This window comes from Cyphellophora attinorum (genome assembly GCF_001299255.1).
Source record: "Cyphellophora attinorum strain CBS 131958 chromosome Unknown Contig1, whole genome shotgun sequence".
Lineage (NCBI taxonomy): Eukaryota > Fungi > Ascomycota > Eurotiomycetes > Chaetothyriales > Cyphellophoraceae > Cyphellophora > Cyphellophora attinorum.
The window spans coordinates 1,615,281-1,641,912 of NW_017253229.1; the positions used below are offsets into that span (position 1 = coordinate 1,615,281).

General features: G+C 53.7%; 13 protein-coding genes across 13 annotated transcripts; 6 read left to right on the plus strand and 7 right to left on the minus strand.

Annotated features, from left to right (window-relative positions):
- Window positions 1-354: 354 nt before the first annotated feature.
- AB675_849 (uncharacterized protein) lies at window positions 355-1,644 on the minus strand (the record flags this gene model as incomplete). The annotated part of the gene is made up of 2 exons (XM_018148949.1): window positions 355-1,298; window positions 1,347-1,644. 2 exons carry the CDS (start codon window positions 1,642-1,644, stop codon window positions 355-357), a joined length of 1,242 nt encoding a protein of 413 aa, XP_018005410.1.
- A 492-nt stretch (window positions 1,645-2,136) lies between these two features.
- AB675_850 (uncharacterized protein) lies at window positions 2,137-3,882 on the minus strand (the record flags this gene model as incomplete). The annotated part of the gene is made up of 1 exon (XM_018148961.1): window positions 2,137-3,882. One exon carries the CDS (start codon window positions 3,880-3,882, stop codon window positions 2,137-2,139), a length of 1,746 nt encoding a protein of 581 aa, XP_018005793.1.
- A 699-nt stretch (window positions 3,883-4,581) lies between these two features.
- Window positions 4,582-5,724, plus strand: AB675_851 (NAD-dependent protein deacylase; the record flags this gene model as incomplete). Its single annotated transcript, XM_018148972.1, has 1 exon — window positions 4,582-5,724. One exon carries the CDS (start codon window positions 4,582-4,584, stop codon window positions 5,722-5,724), a length of 1,143 nt encoding a protein of 380 aa, XP_018005515.1.
- Window positions 5,725-6,080: 356 nt separating this feature from the next.
- AB675_852 (uncharacterized protein) lies at window positions 6,081-7,241 on the plus strand (the record flags this gene model as incomplete). Its single annotated transcript, XM_018148982.1, has 1 exon — window positions 6,081-7,241. The coding sequence occupies one exon, from the start codon at window positions 6,081-6,083 to the stop codon at window positions 7,239-7,241; it is 1,161 nt and encodes a 386-aa protein (XP_018005601.1).
- Window positions 7,242-7,859: 618 nt separating this feature from the next.
- Window positions 7,860-9,529, minus strand: AB675_853 (Cocaine esterase; the record flags this gene model as incomplete). Its single annotated transcript, XM_018148993.1, has 2 exons — window positions 7,860-9,088; window positions 9,157-9,529. The coding sequence occupies 2 exons, from the start codon at window positions 9,527-9,529 to the stop codon at window positions 7,860-7,862; spliced, it is 1,602 nt and encodes a 533-aa protein (XP_018006073.1).
- A 1,438-nt stretch (window positions 9,530-10,967) lies between these two features.
- AB675_854 (uncharacterized protein) lies at window positions 10,968-12,909 on the minus strand (the record flags this gene model as incomplete). Its single annotated transcript, XM_018149003.1, has 3 exons — window positions 10,968-11,305; window positions 11,484-11,724; window positions 11,872-12,909. The coding sequence occupies 3 exons, from the start codon at window positions 12,907-12,909 to the stop codon at window positions 10,968-10,970; spliced, it is 1,617 nt and encodes a 538-aa protein (XP_018005428.1).
- A 1,497-nt stretch (window positions 12,910-14,406) lies between these two features.
- On the plus strand, window positions 14,407-14,662 carry AB675_855 (uncharacterized protein; the record flags this gene model as incomplete). The annotated part of the gene is made up of 2 exons (XM_018149014.1): window positions 14,407-14,466; window positions 14,522-14,662. 2 exons carry the CDS (start codon window positions 14,407-14,409, stop codon window positions 14,660-14,662), a joined length of 201 nt encoding a protein of 66 aa, XP_018005881.1.
- Window positions 14,663-15,267: 605 nt separating this feature from the next.
- AB675_856 (putative dipeptidase) lies at window positions 15,268-16,672 on the plus strand (the record flags this gene model as incomplete). Its single annotated transcript, XM_018149025.1, has 2 exons — window positions 15,268-15,430; window positions 15,513-16,672. The coding sequence occupies 2 exons, from the start codon at window positions 15,268-15,270 to the stop codon at window positions 16,670-16,672; spliced, it is 1,323 nt and encodes a 440-aa protein (XP_018005976.1).
- A 1,120-nt stretch (window positions 16,673-17,792) lies between these two features.
- AB675_857 (uncharacterized protein) lies at window positions 17,793-19,131 on the plus strand (the record flags this gene model as incomplete). Its single annotated transcript, XM_018149036.1, has 2 exons — window positions 17,793-18,835; window positions 18,891-19,131. The coding sequence occupies 2 exons, from the start codon at window positions 17,793-17,795 to the stop codon at window positions 19,129-19,131; spliced, it is 1,284 nt and encodes a 427-aa protein (XP_018005695.1).
- Window positions 19,132-19,731: 600 nt separating this feature from the next.
- On the minus strand, window positions 19,732-20,287 carry AB675_858 (uncharacterized protein; the record flags this gene model as incomplete). Its single annotated transcript, XM_018149047.1, has 2 exons — window positions 19,732-19,954; window positions 20,052-20,287. The coding sequence occupies 2 exons, from the start codon at window positions 20,285-20,287 to the stop codon at window positions 19,732-19,734; spliced, it is 459 nt and encodes a 152-aa protein (XP_018005700.1).
- A 623-nt stretch (window positions 20,288-20,910) lies between these two features.
- On the minus strand, window positions 20,911-21,887 carry AB675_859 (Arylamine N-acetyltransferase; the record flags this gene model as incomplete). Its single annotated transcript, XM_018149058.1, has 2 exons — window positions 20,911-21,472; window positions 21,523-21,887. The coding sequence occupies 2 exons, from the start codon at window positions 21,885-21,887 to the stop codon at window positions 20,911-20,913; spliced, it is 927 nt and encodes a 308-aa protein (XP_018005797.1).
- A 153-nt stretch (window positions 21,888-22,040) lies between these two features.
- Window positions 22,041-23,117, minus strand: AB675_860 (Agmatine deiminase; the record flags this gene model as incomplete). Its single annotated transcript, XM_018149070.1, has 1 exon — window positions 22,041-23,117. One exon carries the CDS (start codon window positions 23,115-23,117, stop codon window positions 22,041-22,043), a length of 1,077 nt encoding a protein of 358 aa, XP_018005626.1.
- A 995-nt stretch (window positions 23,118-24,112) lies between these two features.
- On the plus strand, window positions 24,113-26,143 carry AB675_861 (Glutamyl-tRNA(Gln) amidotransferase subunit A; the record flags this gene model as incomplete). Its single annotated transcript, XM_018149080.1, has 1 exon — window positions 24,113-26,143. One exon carries the CDS (start codon window positions 24,113-24,115, stop codon window positions 26,141-26,143), a length of 2,031 nt encoding a protein of 676 aa, XP_018005828.1.
- Between the last annotated feature and the right edge of the window lie 489 nt (window positions 26,144-26,632).

The window sequence follows — 26,632 nt, forward strand, 5'->3', positions numbered from 1 at the left end:
TGATTGAGACTGTGCTGCGTACACCTTGCTCTGTGGCGTCTGAGCCCTGGAGAAAAGGAGACTTAGGTGCTCTGCGATCAGAGCATGCACCTGATACAGACAGACAAAAACGCTGGAGCTAATTGTTGCGCTTGCTGTATCTTGACGGTAGCATGTTCGCCATTCAGGACCACAGAGACACTGCAACTATCCGTTGCATACAGTCAGTCAGGCCCGAACATCAGTACCTTCATTGTGACGCCGAGGGCGACGCAGTGGAAGACGATGCTGACAGGTGACCAACAGCGGCCCGGACTGGAAGTATACATGTGTGCGGCGGTTGCAGGTCTTGACGAGTCGCTGCGTAGAGCCATGCTATGGATTTGATCCGATCGAGGCCAGCGTCAGCATTTCGAAGTCGGGCTCCTTCGATGCCTTCCGCTGGTGTTTGATCGGATTTGGCGACAGGTGTTTTGTAACTTCTGGCTGCAGACGACAATGGCCGGAGTCTTCAGTAATGGGTTGACGCTCGCCATTTGTGAGCTCCGCTGGTTTAGCTGCGTCATGAGACCCTGTGACGGGGTTGACCGAAGGCGTGTTGATAGTGGCGATCCCGGGACCCTGCCATATGCCGTCGCGTTGTTGGGTTGGCGAGGCAGCGAGCTCGTGGATCTGCGACACTGGTGATGAGGCTTTCGTCGTGGTTCCGACTTCATCGGAAACAACAGGCACGACTGGAATTCCGGGATGCGGCTCGTGGACAGCATTCAGAACACCTCCAGGCCACGTTGATCTTGGCTGAACATCAAGTTCTGCTCTTGCGGCTTCAGGGTCTGCGCTTCTCGGAGAGGTGCTGGGCGGGATTATGACGGAACACCTAGATGACCTGGTGCGTCTCACGGTCCATAGAGACAGGACATAGACCAGCATCGCGAAGCCAACACCGAGGTAGAAGGCCCCGATGCCGGTGATGGTCGAGGCTGTCTTGATGAGCTCCACTACCTCCTTCCAGTACCAATACCGGCAGCCCACGTATTTCGGGTCGTCGAAGCAATTGTAGCCGTCCGATTCTGGACTGAAAGTATCTGGAAGCATAAGTGGCCGTTGGCAGGCCGGCGGATTCTTAGTGACCTCGGCGCTTTCTGAGGCTGTAGCAGAGACATCGAATGACACCCCTGCTCTGATATCCGAGTCGTAATTCCATCTATCCTCTGGATATGCAGCATCAAAGGGTGCCATGAAGATGTCATAGCGCTCGTTCGAGCGAAAATTGCCGGTCTCGGCCTTGATCATTGTGTACATACAACTGTTTTCTTGCACTGTTCGTGTCAGTTTAGGGAGCATACGTCAGGAGCTGCAACACGTACCATTGTCCAAGAACGCATAGCTATTGTCAAGTTGAATTGCTTCCCGAACTGCCGTCCATCTTGCTGTTAAGCCACAGTGCATACTAACGCCGCTCAGTATCACAGCCATTCGTACGAGGGAAAATTCTCTCACCTTTTGCGTCTGGTCACAGTCGTCTGTCAGCCACTCTATCGTGCAATTTGCACCGACGACGCATTCGGCGGTTGTGAGATGCGGGCCCACCACAATCTTTGAGTGAGCTTTGCCAAAGATGCTGGCACTGAGAAGGAACGGGAGGACGAGAGGGATAGTATACATGCCGTCGTTGATGCATTACGAGAACTCAGGAGTGATCACTGGAAATGCCGATGTACGTCGTTATGACCCAACTTTCGTCGACCAAAGAACAATAGTAAGCTTCATGAATAGGTGGCCCGCTCGCGCATCCTCGGGACGAGGTCGCTGCCAGTGCTTGGGGAGACTGGTGAGACATGGCGGCGGATCATAATCCGATTGAGAAATACTAAGTACCTTGTTTGGGCCAGAATCTGGCACATGAGTGGCCTTCGCGTTGTCGAAATAGCTGTTCAGGCGGTATGAGGAGCACATTCACAGGACAAGTGATATTGCCATGCCGAGTCGGAAGGATGTCGATGTCACCGTGAGAGGACCGTTGTAGCAAATGCTTTCGCACCTGCCAGGGCAAGAACGAGCCAGGTTCTGCGCCAGGGACAAGTGGACTAAACAATAATATTCCGAAAGCGCTTGCTGGCTGGCAATCAAACATACCTATCGTTCCTCCCTGCTCTTTCAAAGCGTCTTCACCTTCATCCATTCTCCGGTGCCTACTCCAAGATTGAGTCCGTTTCTTCCCCACCATTCCCTGACCTCGCCCTCCCCACCACCACCTACCGCATCTTCCATAGCCTCTTCGATGTCACAAGTCTTGTATTCAACTTTCAGACCACTCCTCTTGCTGACCTCTTTCCACCACTGCAGCACACCTGCATGGCCGTTCTTTGTCGCACCGACGAGGACCTGGTTGTCAAATATCATTTTGCTTCCTTTGAAGTTGTACCACGTCTCCAGGACTGCTACGTGGCCATGTTGAGAAGCCAAGCGAGTGACACCATCTTCATGCGAGTATGGAATGCCGCTGTTCTCCCACCACTCGATGCTCTCAACGCGACCTGATTGAGCGGCAAGTATGATGCTCTTGCCAACCTTCAGCGGCAGGTCTCGAGACGTGTTCTGCAACTTCTCGCTGTTGGTCTTCCACCAATCCAGTACCTCGACGTGACCTTTTGCTGAAGCGGACTCCAGTGCTTTCTCGGTGTATGAGAGGTGTAAGCCAGAGTCTATCCACCACTGAAGCACTTCGACAAAGCCTGCGCGAGATGCGCCATCAAGAGCTTCCGGGCCGTATTCTTTCTTGATCACTGCAGGACAGTCTTTCCACCACTGGAGGATCGCCGGAGAATTGTAGATCAGGCTAGCTTTGTGAGGAAGTAGGGACAGCCCGAAGCTGGTCCAGAAGATGTCTTTCTGTTGGAGCGCCAGATAAGTCAAAAGCTTCGTCATGCTAAACCGGAAGATCAGTCGAGTCGCAATTTGTGAGAGTGTGGTAGGTGGTTTGTAGGATGCGGAAGTCGTGAAGTATGCCCTAATCCTTGACAGTGGCTGTGTGAGAATGGTGTACTCCAAGCTGTGTGTCTTCGCTCCAGATCGCGGAACAAGCCCAGACCATTCGCTTGGTGTGGGGATGTGGTGATAGATACCCAACGCTGTCGCCAGTTCCCAGTCACCTAGGTGGTCCAGTATGACTGTCCAAACTTCAGGAGGCAATCTTGCTTTATCTTCGTCGTCCTGATTGTTGCTTGGTCCTGACACTACGACAGGCTTGCTCGCGTGTTTCCTGAGCACGCTCTGTACCTCGCTGTGAATGGCTTCGAGAATATCTCCTGGCCCTTCCCAATGCCAGTCAATGTCAGGCTCGCCGCCCATAGGACTTGGACCTGGCTGGCTGACGCCGGTAGGCTGGTCGGAAAAGTTCCAGAGCGCAGGCTGTAGGAGGTGTATCCAGTCCGAGTCCCGCTGCAGCTTCATCATTTGCCTCTCCCAGATCGGATGCTTCCACTCGTCCTGGCTTAGTTCTGGGAGCATAATGATTCTTTTCGAGGAGTTCCAACACCTCAGCACATGCAATATCACATCCGTCGTGAAGCCTCCAAGCATCAAACTCGTCATTCCGGCATCTGAGAGCATGAACAGCAGATCAGCCCACCTTGCCAGTCGGTGTCCCTGCATCTTATTCTGATTCCGATAAGGATCCTGTGGCGAGTTCTCGTACCATTCCAGTTGCTCTAGTGATATTCCCGGCTCCATGTATTGTGCAAAATCTTGTTTCGAGGTATCCGCCACGACACGAACATTGAGATCTGCGTTCTGGAGCAGAAACGGCAGCACATCTGGGCCGATGCCCTCGGTCAGGAAGACCAGCAGATTTACGCGCCGCCGGCTCGATCGGCGGGATGCATGATGGGGAAGACGCCCCATCGCCGTAGGCGCTATCATCTGAGGGACCCTGTGTCAAACGGTTGAGGGCCTCGCTGGCCTCGTAGGACTCGATGAGGCGAAGTGGCGATATTCCAGAACGAATGCACTGAAGGGGAAATGGTGACGATCGCTACGTTCGTGAGGCTCTGAGGAATGCGCTGTACTCTAGGACTTTTCGTTTCGTCGTTAAGAATGACTGAAAAAGAAATGAGGAGGGGTCACATTGCCATCTGAGTGAAGTGGTCACCGCTGCGGGAGTCCTTGTGGAAACGGAATAAAATCCTATTCGCTGCCTCGACATTGCCGATTCTAAGCGATTACACAACGTCCATTCATCAAATCCTCATTACATCCTATCATGGTTGGTAGGAGAACATGTCCGCCTGGAAGTCGTTTGACTAGATCAACAACGACAACTTCAAAAGCCCTAGGCAGTCACGACGATAAAGCACACCCGCTTAAGTACTGGAGCTCATGACTCACGAGTAGCGCGCACTGACAGGAGTACCTGCGAGCGAGCAGGCAACAACGAACATGAGACAACAGCAATCATAACGAAACGACATGTAGGTGAATGAAGACGCATATATGTAACCAAGACTCGTCTGTGCGACCTCCGAAACGTCTTCCAGAGCGGAACTCTCAGTCACCCAAAGACATCTTGAATCAACAATCAAGACAAACCCAATAACAGCATCCATGACACCCAAAGCCAAGGACGACATGCCCTCCACGGACATCGCGGCATTCAAGGCCCATCTCCTCAACTCTCGCCGCATCGTTGCTCTCCTCGGCGCAGGACTGAGCGCATCAAGCGGACTACCTACCTTTCGTGGCGCAGGAGGTCTCTGGCGCAACTACGATGCGACTGTGCTGGCAACTCCCACCGCCTTCCGCAATGATCCTGGCCTTGTCTGGCAGTTCTACTCCTACCGTCGCCATATGGCATTGAACGCCAAGCCGAATCCAGCACACTACGCCCTGGCTGAGCTGGCGCGGCGCAACCCGCAGTTCTTGACGTTGAGCCAGAACGTGGACAACCTTGGACCCAGAGCAGGTCATCCGGAAAAGCAGTTGAAGCTCCTACATGGCAACCTGTTCGACATTAAGTGTTGGGACGAGCGCCGCTGCGGCTATGTACGCAAGAATGATCTGACTGACCCAATTGTCGAAGCACTGGCAATTCCGGAAGACCAGGCCGCTATCGATGTGATGCTACAGAAGAAGGACGGTGTCGATCCAGAGAAGCCTGCTTTTGGCAATAAGCTACTGGAGAAACACATTGCTCAGAAGGGTGCTTCAATTGGGACATCAGGCGAGGAGACTGCTGCGCCGGAGCTCAAAGAGCCTGGCCAAATAGTCAACACGAAAGCTGCGAAGACTGCAGAGCGACAATCCGACGTGCCCTCGAACCCTCTGATTCGGGGCCTTGACATCTCCAACGCCGACATCCCGATCTCATCACCACCCACAGGAGCCCTCCCACACTGCCCGAAATGCGAGAAGAATCTCCTGCGTCCGGGTGTCGTGTGGTTCGGCGAGTCTCTCCCAGAGGATGTCATGCAATCCGTCAATGACTACTTCGCAGAGAATGACAAGATCGACCTCATGTTAGTCATCGGCACTTCAGCCAAGGTATGGCCTGCTGCAGGATACTCCGCCATGGCAAAGAAGAAGGGTGCAAGAGTTGCGGTAATCAACATGGATCGCAGCGATGCTCGAGCACTGGACAGTGACGACTTCTTCTTTGAGGGCGATGCTGCTGTGCTGGTGCCTCAGCTTCTGGAAGGGGTAATTGGCAAGCCAGACACGTGGCGAAGTGCTGAAGATGCTAAACAATGATCAGTACGAATTGTGGTCAATTCTTTCCATCACGGCAGTCAAAAGGCTCCCGTAAGCCTGCGTATTGGTGTCTTGGGATGATGCACAACTGTGTAGCATACTGCGGCTGGCCGTGTTTCGGACCTTCAATACTCACCTTGTTCCGAGGGCAGCTGCACACGTCGCACAGTCGTCCAAGATACAATTACCCCTCGCAATATGATCGCAAGCCAAAGGCGTGGTGTACGACTCTTGCAGAATTTCCCCCTAGGGCAGTCTTCATGTGCCTCGATTTGCTGGATCACCTCAGGAGACGCAGTATCTGCGACTGCTTGATCGCTACAGCGCCGGTACGCAGCAGTCTCAATAGGTGGAAGATGAGGTTGCATTTCTCCCTCCTACTAGCTATCATTGCTGGCACTTCCGGCCAACATCTCACCATCTCCGGACTCTACCAGGGAATGAGGATGTATCTCCAGTGGGACTTCACTAGTGTTGCTAATACTAATGGATCATGGAAGATTGTGCTTTTCAGATCGAACAACACTGAGAATGATGTCTTTGTTGGTCAAATCATCGTCGAACAGCGAGACTCTCAGGACAGTGATCACTGGGACATGCCTGACGAGTTCCATGAAGGATTGCCAGTCTTCTTTATGGCTCAAGACTCGAGCGGCTTTACTGCGTCTTCATGGTCCGGACCGTATGATTTTGGCATCCCCGACCGCCTGGCACTCAGCAGAGATGCGACACTAGATCGGGATGGATACAATTCAGGAACCTCACTGGACGTCATTGGGCCGCCAAACCCTAGCCCTGGTTTAGGCAACACTGTCACAGCAACAGACTCAACAGGAGTCGCCACCACGATTACCACTACAACGACCCGTGGGCCGTCGAGTGCTGCCATAGGCACTACGAAGGCATGCTCATCTTCCCTACCAGACAACACCAACGAAACAACAAGCACCGGCGACGCAGCGGTCAATGGGCTGACCAAAGCCGCCTTATCGGGAGCCATCCTAGGACCTGTGATCAGTCTGCTCACAATGTCCATGGGTTTCGTCTACTTCAAACGCCGCAACTGGCTCCGTTGCTTCTGCTGTTCCGCAAGCGATGCAGAGACAGTCAACGAGGTAACAGAGCAGCCGCAGGCGCCGACATTCAAGTCGTTGCCCATCTACATCAACGATGAAGAAGGCACCGAGTCGATTGACTTCCCTTCTATAGAACGACCGGCGTCTCTTGCAGCCGCAGAGGCCACAACTTCTAAGCCGGTCGACGAGAGCGACTGGCTGAATCACTCACCTCCCGACGACATTCGACAATTGCACGTGCCAGCAACAGCTGATCAATTTGCTGGCAGCAAGCTCCGGAGTCATCCACATTCATTCCAAACTATCACTACAGACTCAACTTCGTCACGCAGCGACTCTCGACGTCAACAAGTGGAAAGTGGCAGAAATAGGCAGTTTGCTCATGAACTGTCTACAGACGGTGGAATACCGACGCCAAAAGCATATTCTGGATTGGACTGAGATGGGTTGACTCTTAAATCAGTGCCTCGTATGAGTGAGACGAGTCTGACCTCTCTAGTCATGACACTCGCTCATCTACTAAGTATCTGCGGCATAGTGCCGCACAGTAATGGAATGCTGCATAGCGAGCTTAGATACAAGGCGCAGTGATGTAACTCCCGGCCGCTGCATGAGCTACTTCTCGAGGTACCTTCCCGTCGACCAACGCAAGCTTGTGCTCCGGACAGATGTCCACAAGTTGCGGTCTCCGACACCGGCCGCATTGACGAGGCAGCTCTCTAATGTTCTTGGACGGTACTCATGGCGTGAGAGACGAACGATCCACCTCGTACAGGACGAGAAGACTTGGAGTCGATGGACGTCGATGATGGGGCCGCTGTAGCTCTTTGATCCACTCGTGCCATTGACCGTGTACCTGTATTAACATGGATCGTATACCTGCATCCATCCGTCGCACATTACAAGACTGCTGCCCAGGACCATAGCTAGCCCTGCTCGCAGGCCGCAGTACTACAACATGAGCCTTTTCCCTTGTCCCATCTGTAAGGCATTCCTTCGTGATTGTCTCTGGTCCCTCGAGCTTGCTACACATCTCTCCTCGTAGCTCGGCAACGCGGCCTACATATCAACACCACTCGTGACCGGCAGAAACAGCACGGAAACCGCGCTTGTGTGGTGTTTGACAGTATGAGTCACTGACCTCAGGGTCGTCCCTGATCCAGGATTCTCTCGAGATCCTATGTTTCTGATATACTTGGGATGTGACCCACCCGCGACCGATAGTCGAATTCTGTTGCCCTTGCGGAAGACATGCGCGATGTCGTGAAGCGAGACATTCAGTGGCTCAGTCTGCGACCGCTTTGGGTCGAGTCGCCTGTAGTACTCCGAGACCTGTCGTGAGATACCTGTCTTACTGTCGACTTCACTAAGGATGATACGGAGGTCCGCGTGAGGATTGTCTGTTGAGTGGTGGATGGTGACTATAGATTGACCCATGACTTCAATGTCCGTTGTGAGTGGAGGTGAAGTGAAGCTGATGACATCCGACCTCGCTATGAGCGTGTTGTTCTCATCTGTGCGACCCTTCTTGGCGGCAAATGCTTGAGGGGAGCCGGTCGATGGCGTCGGATTTGCCGGATCGAACATGAATGAGGATTCTGCACGGTCGTTGGAGCCGGCTGACAATGACAATCGATCATTCGTATCAAGGAAGTATTGCTGTCGCGATCGTGGGACTGGCGGCCACTTGTCCACTTCGCGCCACTCCTCTTTGCCCGTCAGAAAATATCGGACAGCGGGCTTCGGATCAGGGCGACCACCAGCAAGATGTTCTTCGACCCATGGCAGTGTCTCTGCCGACACATTGCGGCCTTGTGCGCCCAAGTGTGTCCATGGTCCAATGACAAGTCTCACGGTGACACCCCTTTCCAATAGTCGATAGTACTGATGCATAATAACTGCAAAAATCGAATCATACCAACCCGTCACCTGCAGTATGGGAATGTTTGCCTTCTCAAGCACGCCAGCCGTCGGAGGAGGCTCGTATCCCGGCCACGAGTCATTCGGGACGGTGAGCGCCTTATGAAGCCACTCAGGCATACTTTTCTCCCCAAGATACTTGCTGACTCCATCAACAAGCGGCACCGAGTCAAACACCGGCTGTAGAGTCTCCATCATCGATCGCATATACCACATCAGCAAGAGCATCCCATCACCTCTCGTCATCCTGGGCATCAAGTCTGCCCAAATGATGATGTGCGACTGCATAGCGCCCGTACTCCAAAGAAAGCCCTGCATGCTGTCTGGCCCAGTGAAGATGGCGGCTGCCTTCATGTCCTTTGGTTCGCCTGCCAGTAGCGCCCACTGCGTGTATCCAAGATAAGACCCGCCCAACGTGGCAAATGAGCCAGTGTACCATGCTGCTTGCGCATCCACGCAACCACGGCTTGACCGTCTGCGACGTCGTCCGTGCCGGCTGCAACTTGGCCATCGGAGCCAGAGGTGCCTCGGCAGGCGTTCATCAGAACGTGATATCCTTGTGCAGCGAAGAAGCGGCCTGTGCCTAGGGCAGCGGCAATGCCGAGGCCGTATGGCGTCCGTACGAGAAGAGTGCCTTTTGGTTTGGGAGACAAAGTCTGATAGAGATCTGCTGTCAGTTCTAGATTCTTGTCGACTGGTATGCGAAAACTCTCGACTGTATAGCTACAGCTCTCCACCGGAAGGCTGTTCATCCAGGTGAATGTTCGGTCGAGCAAGGCGCCGAGCCATGTTCTGCGTGATCCAGGCATGGTGCGCACACCGACCAGTCTCACATGGATTTTCGTGAAATGCGTGAACGATCATATCGGGCGACCAAGCGCAACGTGCTAGCCGTTATATCTCCTGGCATCTAGCGCAATGCGCAACGCGGTGCACAAAGCACTGGCAGGCGGGGTAGCATCCACGTCGCCTGATGCTGATCATCATAGCTTGCACGTTAGAGCGCTCGACATGACTATTGCGGGCCTTACAAGTCAGCGCTAGAGTTCGCAACGACTTGCTGCAAGTGTCCGTGATAACGCTTGACGTTTCTAGCAACTATCACCGCCACCGAACGCGCGGTCACGTGCTCTTAGTGTCCAAACTCATTCTGACGTTCCATCACAGGTTGTGGTCCCTAGCAAACTGCTCGACTAGCCTGCGCGTGTCACACAGACCGAGAGACGGCGAGCGCGCAATACACGCTGACCGGGCGTCAAGCGCACGTCTGATCCAGGGTATCTTCCGATTTGACCAGGACCTCCTCAGCAATGTGTGCTTGTGAAAGGCATCATCATGGCTTCGAAACGCCAGCGTCCCCCGTGTTGATGCCTCCGACATTGGCTCTGCCGATAGGACTTGTGCTTAGTTACTGCCCGCGCCGTCCTACCGAGACATCAGGTCGAGGTAAGTCGCCGTAAGACAACCCGAGTCGTACAGACGCGCTCAAGGCGGGGATATGCACCTGCCATGAAGCCTTGTACCTCAACGTGCGCAAGACGGTTTTGACACATGGATCTGCTCTTCATGACTTTGTGTCGACGGCTCTGTAAGGAGTGACACTACACTGACAGATGCTCTTTTCACGATGCGATACTTGGCTCTTGCCTTGTTGCCGGCGAGAAAGATCATTGCACAAAAATTGTGGATTGGCGGCTTTGACCAGGGCGAGATGCTCGTTCTACAGTGGGATTTTGTCTCAACATCGGGCACAAATCTACCAGTAGGTACTCTCCGGTGTCAGAGGTTTTTGCTTGGTAGCTGACATCTTCTCTAAAGTGGAACATCGATCTCGTGTACTTCTTGGAACGTTCCATGTACTATCATATCGCGCCAGGTAAGCCTATCTGGAAACCTTACTGTTCTCCAACGCCCGGACGCGACGGTCTCACGATGCTGCATGGCACGAATGAAGCTGACGGAGCAAATGACAAGGAGTTCCTGCAAGTGGCTGTGGTATCAGAACACTGCCTGTCGAGCTTCAAATGGATCAAGCTATGCAGAAGCCAATTATTACTTCAGTGTCTTCGACAATTCAACCTATCGCGCTGAGAACAGGCAATCAGAGTACGCAGATCTCGACGTCGTGGTGGATTCGAACTTGAAGAACGAAATCTCGTTCTCATTCGTGGATCTTCCGTCTGCTGTTTTAGACCTGGTTCCTCCGGATACCGTATCATCTACCGTGCTGGGAGACCCAGTCATTGCTCAACCATCGGATTCGATCACGCTCACAAGCACTTCCACGATCCGCGTGACGAGGACTGCGGCGGACGACTCACCAACGACACCTGTCACCATAGCGACTTCAACATCCCAAACCGACGATTCTGCAGCAGGACCGTCTTCGTGGAAAGCATCGGCAACATGGGCTTCATCGACCAGCAGCATCGACATGAATCCTACGCCTGGCATCATAGACTCGGCATATACTTCTATCCTGATGCACCAGCCCTTAGCAAAGCCGCGCTTGCCGGCATCGCCATTGGCTCTGTGTCGAGCTTTCTCTTCCTGCTGACAGCCATTTACCGCCGCAAAATGACACGCTGTGTCCACTGTCAGACTTCAGCCCATCCGAGCAGCGACCGCACGCCGACGCCACCAAGGCCGGGCTCCCGTGCAACGATGAGCTCGCGGAAAAGCATAGCAGATCAATCTGAGAAGTCCGCGACCTCATCATGGAAAGCTTTTCTGAGACGATTTGGTTCGATCAGAACGACGCACGGGTCCACGCATGAGGTGGAGAGTCCGAGACCGAGCTCGGAGGTGATGCCTGCCACGAATCCGGCTTCAATACTTGCTTCAGCGGCCTATGATTCGCAACGTTCGGTATGGACTCGCGATGCGGAAGAGGTGTTCGAGCTCTCTGCGGATGGCGGCTTCTACGTCGCCAGATGACTTGCTGCACCTTAAACACCACAAATTCCACGTCTATAGCAAACAGCCTGATGATCGGTAATTGTGCCTGGCAAACGTGGGAGAGTTTGGCTGCACGGCACGAATCAGTCGATGTGATAGGGAGCCCGTTCCGAGCTCCAGCAATGTCCAAAGTGATGTTGCCGGCTCCGATTCATGCCAAAATATCAACAACCACAGCCCTGTGGTCACTCACTCGACCGTCTTTGCTGCCCTCGAAGGAGTTAGGGATCACGGCGTAGCCTTTGACGCCTCTCCGTGCTTGAGTTTGTAGTTCCTGCGGGTCTGGCACAAAGAGGAAGTCGATTCGCTGAACTTCTTTTGGCTGCTTCTCTCCAATGCCATCAAATCCGGTGTATGTCATGAACTCTCCCCAGCGATCGTCTCCCCACTCGCTGGCTATCTCGATCGTCCCATCATCATGCTGGACGGGCCTGGGATCACCACCAACTGCTTGCACTGCATGATCTGCTTCTGTTTCATACGTCCAGCCACCAAGAACATCGCGTGCATCTACCAGTCCAGTGTCATCGACCATCGTCTCGTATGCGGCATCCTTCTTTGGGCTGTTGAAGTCCCCACCAACAACCCAGTAGTCCGGACGATACTTCTCCCGCATCTCCTGCGTGATCTTGAGTAGGAGCTTAGCCGACTCATACCTTGACGTAGCTCCCTCGTTGTCCAGGTGCGCATTCATCAGCAACAGCCTCGCAGCAGCCTCCGTTCCACGACCAGGCTCCAACAAATCCAGAACAACACAAGTCACAGTCCGCACGCTCCCCGCATCCCATCCCTTCTTTCCTACCTCACCAGTCTCGTTGAGCCACCGCGTCTCCCAATGAACCAGCCGACACGCGTCTTTCCGGTAGAAGACCGCCTCATGCTCGCCCTTCTGCTGTCCATCATCGCGTCCGACGCCAAGCGCGACCCACTGGTCTGGAGGCAGCGAGTGGGTAGCGATGTCGACAAACTGGTTGTGTAGGACTTCCTGAAGGAAGACGAATGTATGAGCTGGGGTGAAGTGCTGGCGGGTAAGGAACTTGAGCTGTGATGTGAGGAGACGATGCCGGGTGGGACGCCAGGCAGGTTCAAGTGGAAAGCGGTCCCAGTAGCCGGCTGAGTAGCGGATGTTGTGCGTTATGACGCGAATGGGTATTGGCGGACGCGAATATACGTTGGGAATGGTATTGGGCAAAGCGGAGGGCGATGTTGGTGATTCTGGTCGAATTTGCATACTGTCACTGGTGCTGCTCGGGGCGGATATGTGCCGTCCTCTACATTAATCGTCTTTCGCCTGCCCCGAGGTACTGTGCAGCCAGCTGTCTGCCTATGGCGTAGAATTAGATGCTGCTGGATAGCTGATCCTGTGTCAAACAAAGTCGCTGAATGTGTAGCGGCGAGAACACTGTAGGATGTCCATGTTCAGGAGGTTCAATGTTGCCAAGAGGGCCCATAAGCGCTGCTCCACCTGCCCACAAATTGACCAATGGTCCAGCTGCAAGCAGAAATTGGAAGACCTCGCCTCATTTTTCATCGACCTTACACGTTGCTCTCGCTTTGTAACACGTAGCGAGTACCTGCGAGACTATGCAGGTGTCATGTAAATGTCCTCACAAGAGATCGTTAGGCGTGACTGATGAGCAGGCACGAACAAGGAACGTGCTTGCGCACCGAAGGTGATTGAGCACCCCACCTCTGGCCTTGTTACATAAAAGTGAACGACCTGAAGATGCTCGACCTCACGACAGGCAAACGTGCAGCCCTACGACTGTCCCCATGGAGCACGTGCTTGGCTAGCATAATGCTTGCGGCGAGACAGAGGAGAGTTTCGCTCTGCCTGGCACTAGCTAGCTGAGTACCTTAGGACGGGAGTACCTCAAGATGAGGAGGTCTTTGATCTGGCGATTCATCTATAAACTAATTCACCACAGTGTCAAACCTATCACTCATCTAGGCAGACAAGTCACGCCTCTATTGCTTCCTCAGCATCCAGTGCCAGCAAGGCCACGATTGCCATTGAAGCAGGGCGCGTCGGTTCACCTCGACATTCCCAAGAACGAAGCAATCCTAGCACCATGCTTACCGAAATACCACCAGAGCTACGGCTTATGATCTACGAACACTGCACCCGGGCTTCGACCTTTGGCTCTCACTCAGCATTGATCCTACGGATGTCCAGCAAGCAACTCTGAAAATGCATCTGGTTCCGATTTCCTCCTGCGACAACAAGACTGCATCCAGCGATTGCGCTGGACTCTTCGGTGCGGGCGGACTCATTCGAGCCGAATTTGTCGCCCATGTTGTGTCAATTTGCCAAACCTCTGGGTTGGTCCTGGACGTTGGTGGCTTGTGTTCCCAACTCAACGCTATCTTCGTTTGCATCGAGTCGATATATGTTCCTGAACCGTGGAAATCACTCATCAGCACAATCCGTGTTCATTGTCCGTACGAGATTGGTCAGGGCCCACCTGTATGCGATAGGATACCAGCGCTCTGCGCCTTGCGCGAAATCCACATTGGACCCATATCAGAGAGGCAGGTAATTGCATGGTGGTGGCAGGCACCTCAAAGACGGCGCATCCCTCCTAGATTGGATCTGCAGGCATCCGATGCCCATGCTCAACGCCCGTGCATCACACCTACGACACGGCGACGGTGTGAGAGGTATCTGAGGAGGCTCGCATCACCTATCAAAGTGGACAGCCATCACCAGGTGTCCTGGGTAATTCATATGGAGCTTGGGTGGATCCGAGGCTCTGATGGATTAGGTCACGCTGAGGGCCATGCAATTGTAAGTCTTCCGCTTTTTGCTCTGCGCTAGGATGTAGACTAACGCATTGCACCAGGACGCGTTCATTACGAGGAACTACGATGGATCCTTCGACCGTCGCGTCGAATGGAGCGATACGGCCAATAAGATCCGAGGTGGGCTTTCGAGAGGAGACTTCAGCGTATGCGAAGGTTTCATCGACATGCCAACCGTATAGGCACCCGGGGCCTACCATGCGAGTGCCATTCCCACCCAGGGGTGGCGCGCTTAATGGCATGGGTTGGAGATCCTGGACTCACCGGTGCCTGAAGAGGCGATCACTGAACGAATGCAATGGTCCGTGATACATTTGAGCGACAAAGTACGAAGAGTACGGATGAGATACTGGAACGATCCACAATCTGCCAGCTGGCAGTGACTGGCCATTGTTCTGTGGCATTCATAATGCTACAACGAGTCAGACGTCCGGGAGGATGGAAATTAACGAATATTCAATATGGGCAAGATAGCAAGTATGGCTCTGCCTATACTTCCCTCATGTCTGTCGTAGAGGTATGATACAGACGCAGATGATTTCTGGTCCGGACACACTAGACAGTCATTCTCGAAGAGAATGGCTTGCGGTCTTCTAACCGGCTGCCACATCTTCGGAGAAATGCTTTTGGGGTCGGCCATTTTAGATACCCTACCCAAGTATCTAGACAGCAATTTGAAAGGTCCACGGGTCTAAAGGTGTTTGTAGCATCACGTCGTCCGAGCAATTTTTGGACTTATCTATACTTGTTTACGCAGGAAGTGCAACGATAAAAGACTATTGTAATCATGCGAATATCCTCGCTGCTGCCCACGGCCATTGCCTTTGCGTCGACTTCGGCAAGCACTGAGCCGGATGCCGCAGCGCACCTGGGCCATGCTATCAAACTCATGTCTGCAAACCCGCTGATAGACACCCACATTGATCTGCCACAGATAATTCGGAGTTTACGTATGTCAAAAGTCGAAAGTCTCATGTTCTGTACAGTATGTCACCCGCGGAACATGGCAAGCTAACGGGCCCTACTGCACAGACCGGAACCCACACTCCGCTCTTCCCTCCCTCAATGCTTCGTTCTCAGGTCACATTGATCTTCCGCGTGCTCGAGAAGGTCATCTCGGCGGCGCGTTCTGGACAGTATGGGCACCTTGTCCGGATGTACTCGGCGACGACCCCGGTCCGGACTTCCTCAACCCGACGAACCACCTCCGTGATGCTCTGGAGATGCTAGATCTGATACAAGGCATGATTACTGTGCACTCAGACGATCTACAGTTTGCAAGGTCTTCGTCCCAAGTCATGGACGCTTTCAAAGCGGGGAAAGTGGCAAGCCTTATCGGGCTGGAGGGTACGCATGTGCTTGGGAACTCGCTGAGTAGCATGAGGCTACTCGCGCAACTGGGAGTGCGGTATGTGACGCTGACGCATACCTGTCATTCCGCATTTGCCTCTAGCTGTGGTCAAGTGAGCGGAGAAGTGTTCAATGAGGTGCATGAGGGAAATGGCCTGAGTGCGTTGGGCAGAGAGCTGGTCAAGGAGCTAAACCGGCTAGGAGTGATGGTTGATCTGTCTCACACGAGCGTTGAGACAATGAATCAGGTCATCGATTTGAGCGAGGCGCCGGTAGTATGGACGCATAGCGGCAGTCGAGCTCTGTGGGACCACCCAAGAAACGTGCCTGATGACGTTCTTGCGAAGATTGGTGATGGGCCTGGTCAAATCGATGGCGTTGTGCAGTCGGTCTTCTTTCCTCCATTTATTGGTCCCTACGATGAGAAGAACGAGCGATGGTTGGCAAACGTGAGCCGCGTTGCAGATCATATTGAGCATATTGCTAGTGTGATTGGCAGGAATCGGGTTGGCATTGCGAGTGACTTCGATGGCATGTACTTGGAAGTAGAAGGCTTGGAAGACGCGACTAAGTATCCCAACCTCGTGGCGGAGCTCATTACTCGTGGATGGTCGGATGACGAGGTCATTGGGGTCATGGGCGGCAACTTGATGCGAATCATGGACAAAGTCGACGCGGTGGCAGAAGCCAAGAAAAGCGAGCTGCCGAGTCCGGCAGTATGGGAGAAGCGAGGGGACTTGCCGGCGACGAGATGGGGTGGTGGGGGCCACAATACCTACTGGCCAGCGGACGTTAAGAAGGCGGTCGAGGACATGGGAAGCTGGAGGCACGATGAATTATAGACCACTCAGTGCGCTGGTTCTGTCATCTTGACCACGGTCCCTGCAGACTCTGTCCGCCGCAAGGGTTTCTCAGTCGCTAAACGTATGCTCGAACGCACACTCTGCCTGTGAAAGCCGGCGCTGCGTGGAGGGATATTTGAGTGTTTCTCGGCTCACCACAACTGATTCTTGCTGAACGGAATAGCTACTTGCAAGCGCCGCAGCTGGCGATGTGCGTGCTTGGTCGTCTTCGCCATTATAGGAGGCAAACGAACTGACTCGCCGGTCGCACTGCACTGGAGTGTCGATACAGGTCAGGAACGTGTGGTGTATTGGTCGGGAGATAGAGAAGGGGCGGACCAAAGAAAAGTGAGGGGTTGGAGCGGAAAAGGCCCTAGCGCCAAGACTTTTGTTGACGTCGGCGTCTGCTCTCAATATAACGACGATGACTTACGATCCGGCTGTCTTCGAGACAAGTACTCTAGCAGTTGTTCATTGCCACAAGATGGCGTCACTGATGCCACGGGTCGCGACCGGGCAGATGATCGGCGTTGGAGCGCAACATGTGTCCCCTTTCACACAACCGAGTAGTTTGTCAGCAGGGTCCACGAGTCCTGCTTCCGCGGGCTGGGCACTGCGCGAGTGCCAGTGCCTGGACTGTATACATCCTCGTTGACCGCTAGCGATGCCGCAGATATGTTAAGACAACACGACGCAGTCTATCGCCAGTATACCGCCGCTACGTATCATGGTGAAGCCGTCTGAGCGTTCCAGGAAGGTATGGTGCTCATCGACCAGCTCTCTAGTAACTTGCTAATTACTCATTCAGGCCTGTGATTTCTGCTATCGCCGTCGATTGAAGTGCAATGGCGAAAAGCCGCAATGCTCTTCGTGCCGTACCCACGCGACCGACTGCACATATGGCACGCCCAGTCGAAAGGCAACCCCCAGGAAGCGAGCCAAGCACTCCGAAGCCCGACTGGAAAGCCTAGAGACTCAGGTCCGGCAATTAAGATCCCTTCTAGAGACTTCAGACGTCGAGGGTAGTCAGCCCACGTCACAAACGCATGTCAATGTGATAGGAAGCCCAGAATCCATCCGTGTCGGCGGCATTTTCCCCGGTCTGCCTTCCCATCAGGACATGATAGTCATACTCGAAGGCTTCCTCCGCGACTTCAACTCTGTCCTACCACTGTTCAATCCTCAGACAGTCCGTCGTCTTGTGACAGACTTCTATCGATCGTTGCCTGGACGGCAAGACCCAGTCGTCTTCGCGGCTATGAATGTGGTACTGGGCCTTTCTCATCGGCATGCGGTGAACGGAAAGAGTCACGCAGGTGACGCAGCTGAGTACCTTCGCAGAGCGCAGTCTGTTGTGACCGAGGTCATATTGGGGGAGACTCATTTGCTCAACATTCAAGTCTTGCTAGGAATGGTGATCTTACTGCGAGGATCCCGCGACGATCAGACTCTCCTCATCCTTGTCGCCACCGCAATGCGTCTGGCGCATAAGCTTGGACTCCATGATCGTGCTACCTCCCAACTATTGGACTCTGCAAGCGCAGCGGAACGTGCAAACGTGTTCTGGATTGCGTATGTTCTTGACAAGCACATAAGTATGGCGATGAAGCAGCCGTCTGTTCAGCTAGATGACGACATTGACCTCGATCTGCCTTCAGACTACATGCTTGAGCACACACCTGAAGCCTTGACAGTCGGTTCAGGCGCAATCACCTCTACTGACGAATTGCTGAAACCGGATTACTTCCGCGCCAGGATCCAACTGGCCAGCATCGAAGGTGGAGTGTACGACTATCTGTACTCAACAAGGGCGCAGAAGCGAAATGCGGAAGAGCGAGCACATGCTCTCGACAGTGTTGCTCGTGCCCTGAAAGCGTGGAAGGCATCAATGGCCACTGATTTTGGTGATGCGTCTGTTGTGAGACGCACCAGTCCGGAGACGTTGCATTTCGTGACGGAACTACACGCTACTGCTTTTCAATGCGCGACACTGATCAATCATGCTCATGCTTGGAATCCGAAATGGGTCACAGATATTCGCACGACTGCATTGAACGGCACCGCACTCTTGCTGCCTCCATCATGGCAGGAGGTAGTCTTCGAGGCAAGGAAGTTAATGGACCTCTTCCATGCGTTGCCCGAGATGGAACCTGCTAACTTCTGGTATGTCAACACCTAAGTACCCTCGGTGAGGCTAATACTAACGTCCGCTTCATAGGGTCAGCGGATGTTCTTACATAAGCGCTCTAATGATTGTCACAGCGAACCTTGTCAACAACAGTTTGGATCGCAAAGCAATGATCCACGACCGACTAGTTGATATCGGTATCGAAAAGCTAACGACCATGAGTGACCGAACTGGAAGCCAACAGCTTCTCGAGTTTCGAGACATGTGTCAGGAGCTGAAACAGAATTCTCGTTTGCATTTGGGAATGCAGCAGACTCTCCCGGTGTATTGAAGTCGACTGTACAGGCGAGCTCTCAGACAAATAGCAATCAGGGCGTGAGCATGCTTAGTCTGGGTCTGTTATCAACATTTGCTGAACATGAGTTATTCTCTGCGCTACCCTCACGAATACTAACGAGGCACCTCGCTCAATCTCTCACGAACTTTGAGCCAGGCTGTTGGCGGGAGATGCACCAATGCCGTCACATCGGCAACACCGATCCCGGCGACTCGGGTTTCGCATTGTTCGTCAAGATCGTGCTTCTCTTGCTTTGCGTCCGATTCTCCACCGACCAATAGCTCTATCCTCGTTCTACAGAGAGGGCAAGTCAGCGCCAGGCTATCAGAAGCCAGACCGCCCCTTTGCGTCAGCTCCCAATTCCGCCTCTCGTCAGCAGGCATTGAATTCAATCGGATCCGTTGTCTTCGGTTGTGTCGATGCACGGCTTTCGAGATCCACCTGTCACAGCAGAATTGGTGGAAGGTGTGTCGACAAGCACTGAGCTGCCGGATCTTGGAAGTCGGTTGAAGGCTCTCAAGGCATATTGCGCTGAAAGGCAAGAGCGTCAGTATGATTTCGACTCTGTCTGGACTAGCATCATGGACGAGGGTCTTACCAGGACGGACCTTCCTCCTCTTCAGTTACCTCAACAACTTCGGACTTTTCGGACACGACGTTGCAATTACTGTACACCACGGTGGGCGGCAGGCATTGAAGAACATCAGACACGCTGATGTCGTACTTTGACATGCTTCCGGCGTCCGCCAACCCAGCGGAACGGTCGATCTGAGCTCGCATTCGTCTGCGATACGCGCGACGTTTCTTCGACTCCAGGCTATCAACGGTTCTCATTGTCAGCGCACGGGGTTGCTTCCGTAGAGCATCCATGCTGACGCCAGACCCTTGAATGGATCAACATAAGAGTAACTTACATGAAAGCCAGCCATATCACACCGAACAATAGCGTCGCCACAGCAATAAAGATGACCAGTGTCCGGGTCATTGCCGAATCGCTTTCAGGAACCATGCCATTGTTGCTATTGTCGTTAGACGCTTCTGTCGGCCGCTGGTTGCCATTGCCGCTGTCGCGGCGGGTTATCGACGTCGGGCCCGAGACTGTGCCTGTTGGAACGTGAAAAAATGGTGGCAGTGCGAGAAGAGGAGCCATGGCTGCGCGCGTTCTCAAGGAAAGACGCCGCTAAGTGTTCTCAGCATATATTGGCAAAATTACGCAGGCGTACACAAGAACAATCGTTGTCTGAAGGTCCCTCCGTACGTTGAGCAGTGCCCTGGACCCCAGGCACGAGCCATATACCACGTGGTATCTGTTGGTGCCATCTCCGGGACGCAGCGAGCGCTTGCAGCTGTGTAACCTGGCACCGACGAGCGTCCTCCAGCTGGGCCAAAGGACTCTATATACGGTAACAGCTGCCCTGGTGGCAAAGGCTTGGCAGATTTATGCTTTGCATTCCTGCTGGGTCAGGTCAAGAATCGGTGTTGACATCGGCGTCGGAGGTCCGAAGATAGCAGCCCGAAACTCTAACTAGAATGCCGTCAGCTGGGATTGACTCGCACTCTGGGACCTGACGGCGTGACCACCGGTCCCACGAACGCGATAGCTGCATCAGCATACAGTCTTGAGTAGCTCGAGCTTTGTATAGTCACTCAATTGCTTCGACATGCTCGCAGGCAATCGTCTGCCTGATCGAAGCACGACTTCCACCCCACGAGAAGGCGTCCATGTTGACCGTGCTGAATCATATAACTACCGACAACCAACTCTGTCTTCTCTCACTGTTTGCCTCGTCCCAGCTCGGTGATATGGCCTCTAATGCCTCGCTGCTCTTCCCCCGTCAGCGCCAGCCCAAACCAAACCTTCAATGCCTCGACTCTCTCCTCTTCCGTCTTCAACTCCTGGACAAGCCTCGTCTTCCCGCCCGGATTCTCTTTCACCAAATGATTGAACAGCATCCGCTTCCCCACAATCTGATCACCGTCCCGCTGAAATTTCACCACCAGCATACTAGTCGTCTGAAAGCTATCCGGGCTCGTGCTCGTCCAGTAGTTCAAGATCCCGAACTCGACTTCCAGGAACTCGACCTCGGGAAAAGCGTAGTATGAGTTCCAGTCATCTTCTGGCGAATTTCGATACTGGTAGATCCACAGCGGCTTCGACTGGTCGACCTGATCTGGAATAGGTTGGAGCACCAGCCGGACATCTTGCGTGCCGAGGTTGTGTTCTACGTGGCCGTGAATGAGAGGTAAGGGCTTGGTGGCGCCATCTCCACCGAAGCCGACATCAATCATGTATTTCGTGCCGTCAGGCAGGGTGACTATATTCACGACGTGGACCCTGGGACAATGTGAGTCTAGCATAGCAGACATGTTCGTTTGGCGACTCACCACCCAATATACTTCCCGTACGGCCTTCCCTCATTCCTCAAGCGTATCCTCACCCCCGCAGTATACACCTGGAAGCCGAGAGCACGCAGGATGTGATAGTAGAATATGCTGGTCTCCATGCAGTAGCCGCCTCGCTTGCGGCTCAGAAATTTATGGAAAAGGACTTGGGGGTTGAGGTCGACTTTCTTGTCCTTGGCGTAGTGCAATGAGAGATTCTCGTAAGGGATTGTTGAGATCTGGTGGATATGTAGGATGGTGAGGTAGTCGAGGGTCAGGGAGGGCTTGGCGGAAGGATGCCATTGCTGGGGGAGGTCAATGAAGTTCAGATATTGAGATATCTGGTCTGGACTGTAGGCGGAAGTCATGCTCGAGGTTGTCTAGACAGTGACGGCATGTAAGACAGCAGAACCTATGACTTGTAGACGTGGAGGCAGCCACGCGGATCTATTCTCGGAGATCAGCATCTTCTCAAATGGCGCCATCATCGTGGGCTTGGCATTGAGGTCTATACGACGAATTCATACTGGTACGTGCTGACTAGCACAATGTATCCCACCGCCTAATCTGGGCAGCTCGTTGATGTACACTTGGACAACCTTCCTCTGTGGAAACAATCCTTGAATCACTTGTAGAGCTTTCGCGTCCGCATCGTCCTGCCCGAATTTTGCCAAAATGACACCGCCGTTGACCAGAAGGTAATTGACGTAACTTGTCACCATCCCGTCGATCGCCCCGCCATCCAGCTTCTCCTGATCGGGCTCATCGACTGTCACAACCTGGATCTTGTTTCCCCTAGCATTGGTCATCCGAGGTAAGCGCTCCATCGCATCGTCAAAGATCTCGTGTATCTTAGGATGTGCGTTCCTTGGCGGCTTCGACAGCACTACCCTCACATCTCCCACAAATCTCGCCCACGCATCGACATGCCAGTCTGTACTTTCCAATGCCATCACGCCCTTGAGCCAGAGCACCTTCTCCACTCCCAGTACCCGCTTCAGCTCCTCTTCTATCTGCTCCTGCGAGAGGCCTGGGTTCCGATTGTCGTTGACAATGCTTGTGTCGGTGACCATCAGAGTACCCTGCCCATCGACCTCAAGCGCCCCGCCTTCGGAAACGAGCCCAGCTTTCACCCGAGAGATGGCTGACGAGTATGGTTTCGAGGTCAAGATGCGACGTGCGAATGTGCCATCAACAGTCTCTTCGGCTTTGTGGCCCCAGTAGTTGAAGTTGAAATCCACGGCAGCCTCCGTCCGGCCAGACTCTCGGCTGTGGAGGAAGACAGGGCCCAGGTCCCGGATCCAGAGATTGTCGACCTCGACCTCCCGGATTGTAATATCTGCTGATGGGTCGGCTGAGGACTGGATCATTGATCTGGCGACGTGGGCATGATCTGGGTGGGCGAACAGGACGACAGGCTCAAACTGTGAGATGGCGAGGGAGATGTTGATTACTTCCTGCCTGGCTCGTGCAGTTGACTCGGCATCCTGGTAGCAGCCGGGCAGGTTGGGGAATGCTGTGAGGGTGTGACTGTGAGAGAGGTGTTCGGCGGGTTGGTAGTAGGTTGCCTCTGTGGTCACTGGGCCCGCATCACCCATGGTTGCGGTTGTGTTGGGCCTTGTAGAGGATGAAGGTTGGCTGAACGGTCGTGTAGTATGGCCAGGTTCTGGGCTCGGATTCACATTGGTGTGTGGCGAATTATGGTGATCAGTGAGGTTGGACATGATCCGGACTTGTATATGTAGACAACAGTCACTTGCGATGCTATACTCGGATCCGAGCAGGTCACGTTGAATTTCATGCGATGGAAATCGTCCGTCTGACTCAGTAGGCCCGGCAGGGAAGGCAGGGAGGCGAGTTTCGTTGGGCATTGTGCCGACGGCGAGGTGCTTCACATTGGAGCCACGCTGCTGTGCTGTAAAATTCGCTGATCTCCGACGGGCCGTCAAACAAAGCGAATCGTTAGAAGTGTCAATGCAGATGTCATGCACTTGCTCGTGGTATTCCTCGAAGCTGGATTGGGCGTATGATCAATGCCAACCCCAGATCATTGGGGAACGATATGTCAATGTGCCGTGCAAAAGCTGCCTACTGAGACCCAAACAAAGAGATTGATCGGCGGCAATCTACGCCCCTACTGCCCCACGACAGTACAACAGGCGGCGGCACATTTGACATGCAGCGCTTGCGAACATCAGCGGCGGAGGATTTGCTACGATATGGATGCTCACGAAAATGCCTGGGGGCAGGGCAACGGCGCTTCATGCTGGTGCCCCAGATCAATTCAGAAAGCATGTCAACCGAATGGGCATGTACGACATTTGTGGGCCATGGAGGACTCTGCCGTGAATTATATGGCAAATGATTTAGTCCGCCAAAGCAGACTCGAAAACCTCGGGGTTGCCCCGTCGTTCAGATATAGGAAGACTCTACTGAGATCGTCCTCTCATGGCCAAGTGACGCTCCCCGCGCAGCCCGCTGACGCTCATCCCAAAGCCAAACAAACCTCTTATCAAAGCCATCAAACGCTCATACCAAAGCCGGGCAACTCTCTTCTCAATACCAGCTGACGCTCGTTCCAGAGCCAGACGACATGGGTTCAATGCAGGAACGAAGCATAGTCGAGGCGACGATCTCGGATCTCGCGTCGTATTTGCAAGATGGCCGCACCACAGCTGTTGACCTCGTTACCGCGTATCTGCTCCGGATAGCCACCTACGACACACGGAACACGTGCCTGAACTCCGTTCCACTTCTCAATCCAGATGTGTTCGAAGATGCCGCTGCATCTGACAGGCGTAGAGCTGCTGGACAAGCTCGAGCGCTGGAAGGAATCCCATTCACTGTCAAGGACAGCTACAAGGTGAAAGGGATGACAGTGGGAAGCGGAAGCGAAGCATTCGAGAACCTGGTCGCGAACGAGGACGCGTTTACCGTCAAAGCCTTGCGAGAAGCGGGTGCGATCCTGATCGGGAAGACCAACATGTGCCCTATGGCGTTCGGAGGGATGCTGAGAGGCGTCTATGGGCGTGCAGAGTCGCCATATAATTCGAAGTATCTAGCTGCAGCTTTCGCTTCTGGATCGTCCAATGGAAGCGGAGTAGCAACAGCAGCATCTTTCGCTGCGTTTGGAATGGGAGAAGAAACAGTCAGCTCTGGCAGGAGTCCCGCCAGCAATAACGCGTTGGTCGCTTACACTCCGAGCCGTGGGCTCATCAGTATACGGGGCAATTGGCCACTCTACCCGACGTGTGACGTAGTTGTGCCTCATACGAGGACCATGGATGACCTGGCGGCAATACTAGATGTGCTCACGCGCGAGGATGAGAAATCAGTTGGAGACTTTTGGCGAGACCAGCCCTTTGTGAAACTGGAGCAGAAGCTCGCGCGTAGAGCAACCTCATACGCGACGATCAAAGACCGAGACTTCTTGCGAGGCAAAAGACTCGCAGTGCCCGCCATGTACATTGGCGAGCCATCGACTGGCAGAGCAGTATACGTGTCCGATGCGGTCAAAAGCCTTTGGAGCACTGCGAAAGCGGAATTGGAGCAGCTCGGAGCCACAGTCGAGGTAGTTGAAGACTTCCCGGTAATGCGGCTCTATGAAGATCCGTCCTCACATTGGCCCAGTAACTATCCAGGAGAAGCCCGTCTTCCCAACGACTGGAACACGATAGAACGAGGAACGCTCATAGCTCATGCCTGGGACGACTTCTTACGCGTCAATGACGACTCGAACTTCCCAAATCTTGCTGCCGCAGACTGGAAGAAGATCTTCCCACAACTACCTCAAGACGACCCGCAGATGATGTTCTCTGAAGTGAAGAACGCCGTCCACTGGTCTAAGCTCGCGTCGTACGTCGAAACGAACGAAACCTGTCACGAGCCAGGCAAGAGCAAAATGTTCAGCATTCCCAACCTTGAACGCGCGATCAAGGCCCTGGAAACCATGAGGAAGCGACTATTTGAGGACTGGATGACGCAGAACGGCTACGATTTTGTCGTCTTCCCGGCGGCTGGCGATGTCGGATATGCTGAATCGGACGTCGATATTGAGCTTGCCAGACATACATGGCGGAATGGTGTCCAGTATAGTAACGGCAATCGATGTCTCTGTCACTTGGGCATCCCCAGCATCACGGTACCCATGGGAATCTTGAAAGACAGGCGCATGCCGATGGGTCTGACGATCCTTGCAAAGGCGTATGATGATTCGGAATTGCTGAAAGCCGGCTACTGTTTCGAGCAGAGCGGCCAAAGGAGAGCACTGCCCCCACTGACTCCACCGATTCGGTCAGACGTGGTAGCTGATGCTCGCGCTCAGCCTCCAACGGCAGCGCCTGCTTTGTCAGTCGATATCTGCGAGGCGACCAAAGGCTTCTCGAACAAGGCTGTGCTCAGTCTGGAGGGTCATATTGGGATTACCGACCAGAGCCCGCCTGGGGATAATTTGCCCACCTTGCAAGTTTTCGTCGATGGAATTGAGATGTCCGCCAATGGGGTGAACCTCAGCCACGCTCATGATACTGCGTGGCATTTCATCGGCCAGTGGACTGTTTCTCGCCCGCCAGCTCAGGACAAGCGTAACAGCGTGTCGGTAGAATTGCAAGGGACAGTCTTATGATCGTCGTACTGGCGAGATCAGGCGCCACGGGCTGGCCCGCAGGGTGTATCAGACTGATCCATAGCGATGACATCAGATGATGTTCGGTCGCACAAGAATCGTCGCTTGCTTGAGTCGCTCTTCTGCGACGATCTACGCGCTTCTTTGCGTTAGATCAGCCACTCTTCCGCGTGAGATGTGTAGCTTAGTCGGGTCGAATGAGTCGCTCTTCCGTGTCGGACGAGTCGCTCAGTGACGTCAGACAAGTCGCTCTTGTATCTCAGATGAGACGCTTCACCACGCGGCTTGACGTGCTCTTCTGCTTGAATTGAGTATCACGGACAGGTCAAAAGGAAATGATCTCGAAGCGGTGGGTCATGCTTAGGGGCCGATGGAGAACGGTGGTCCATCATGCACTACCTCGATCCAGATCCTGTTCGGTTCCATCGCTACTCTGGCCCAGTAATATTGAAGAAACGCGAACATCGTATTGCACGACTGCGTTGCAAT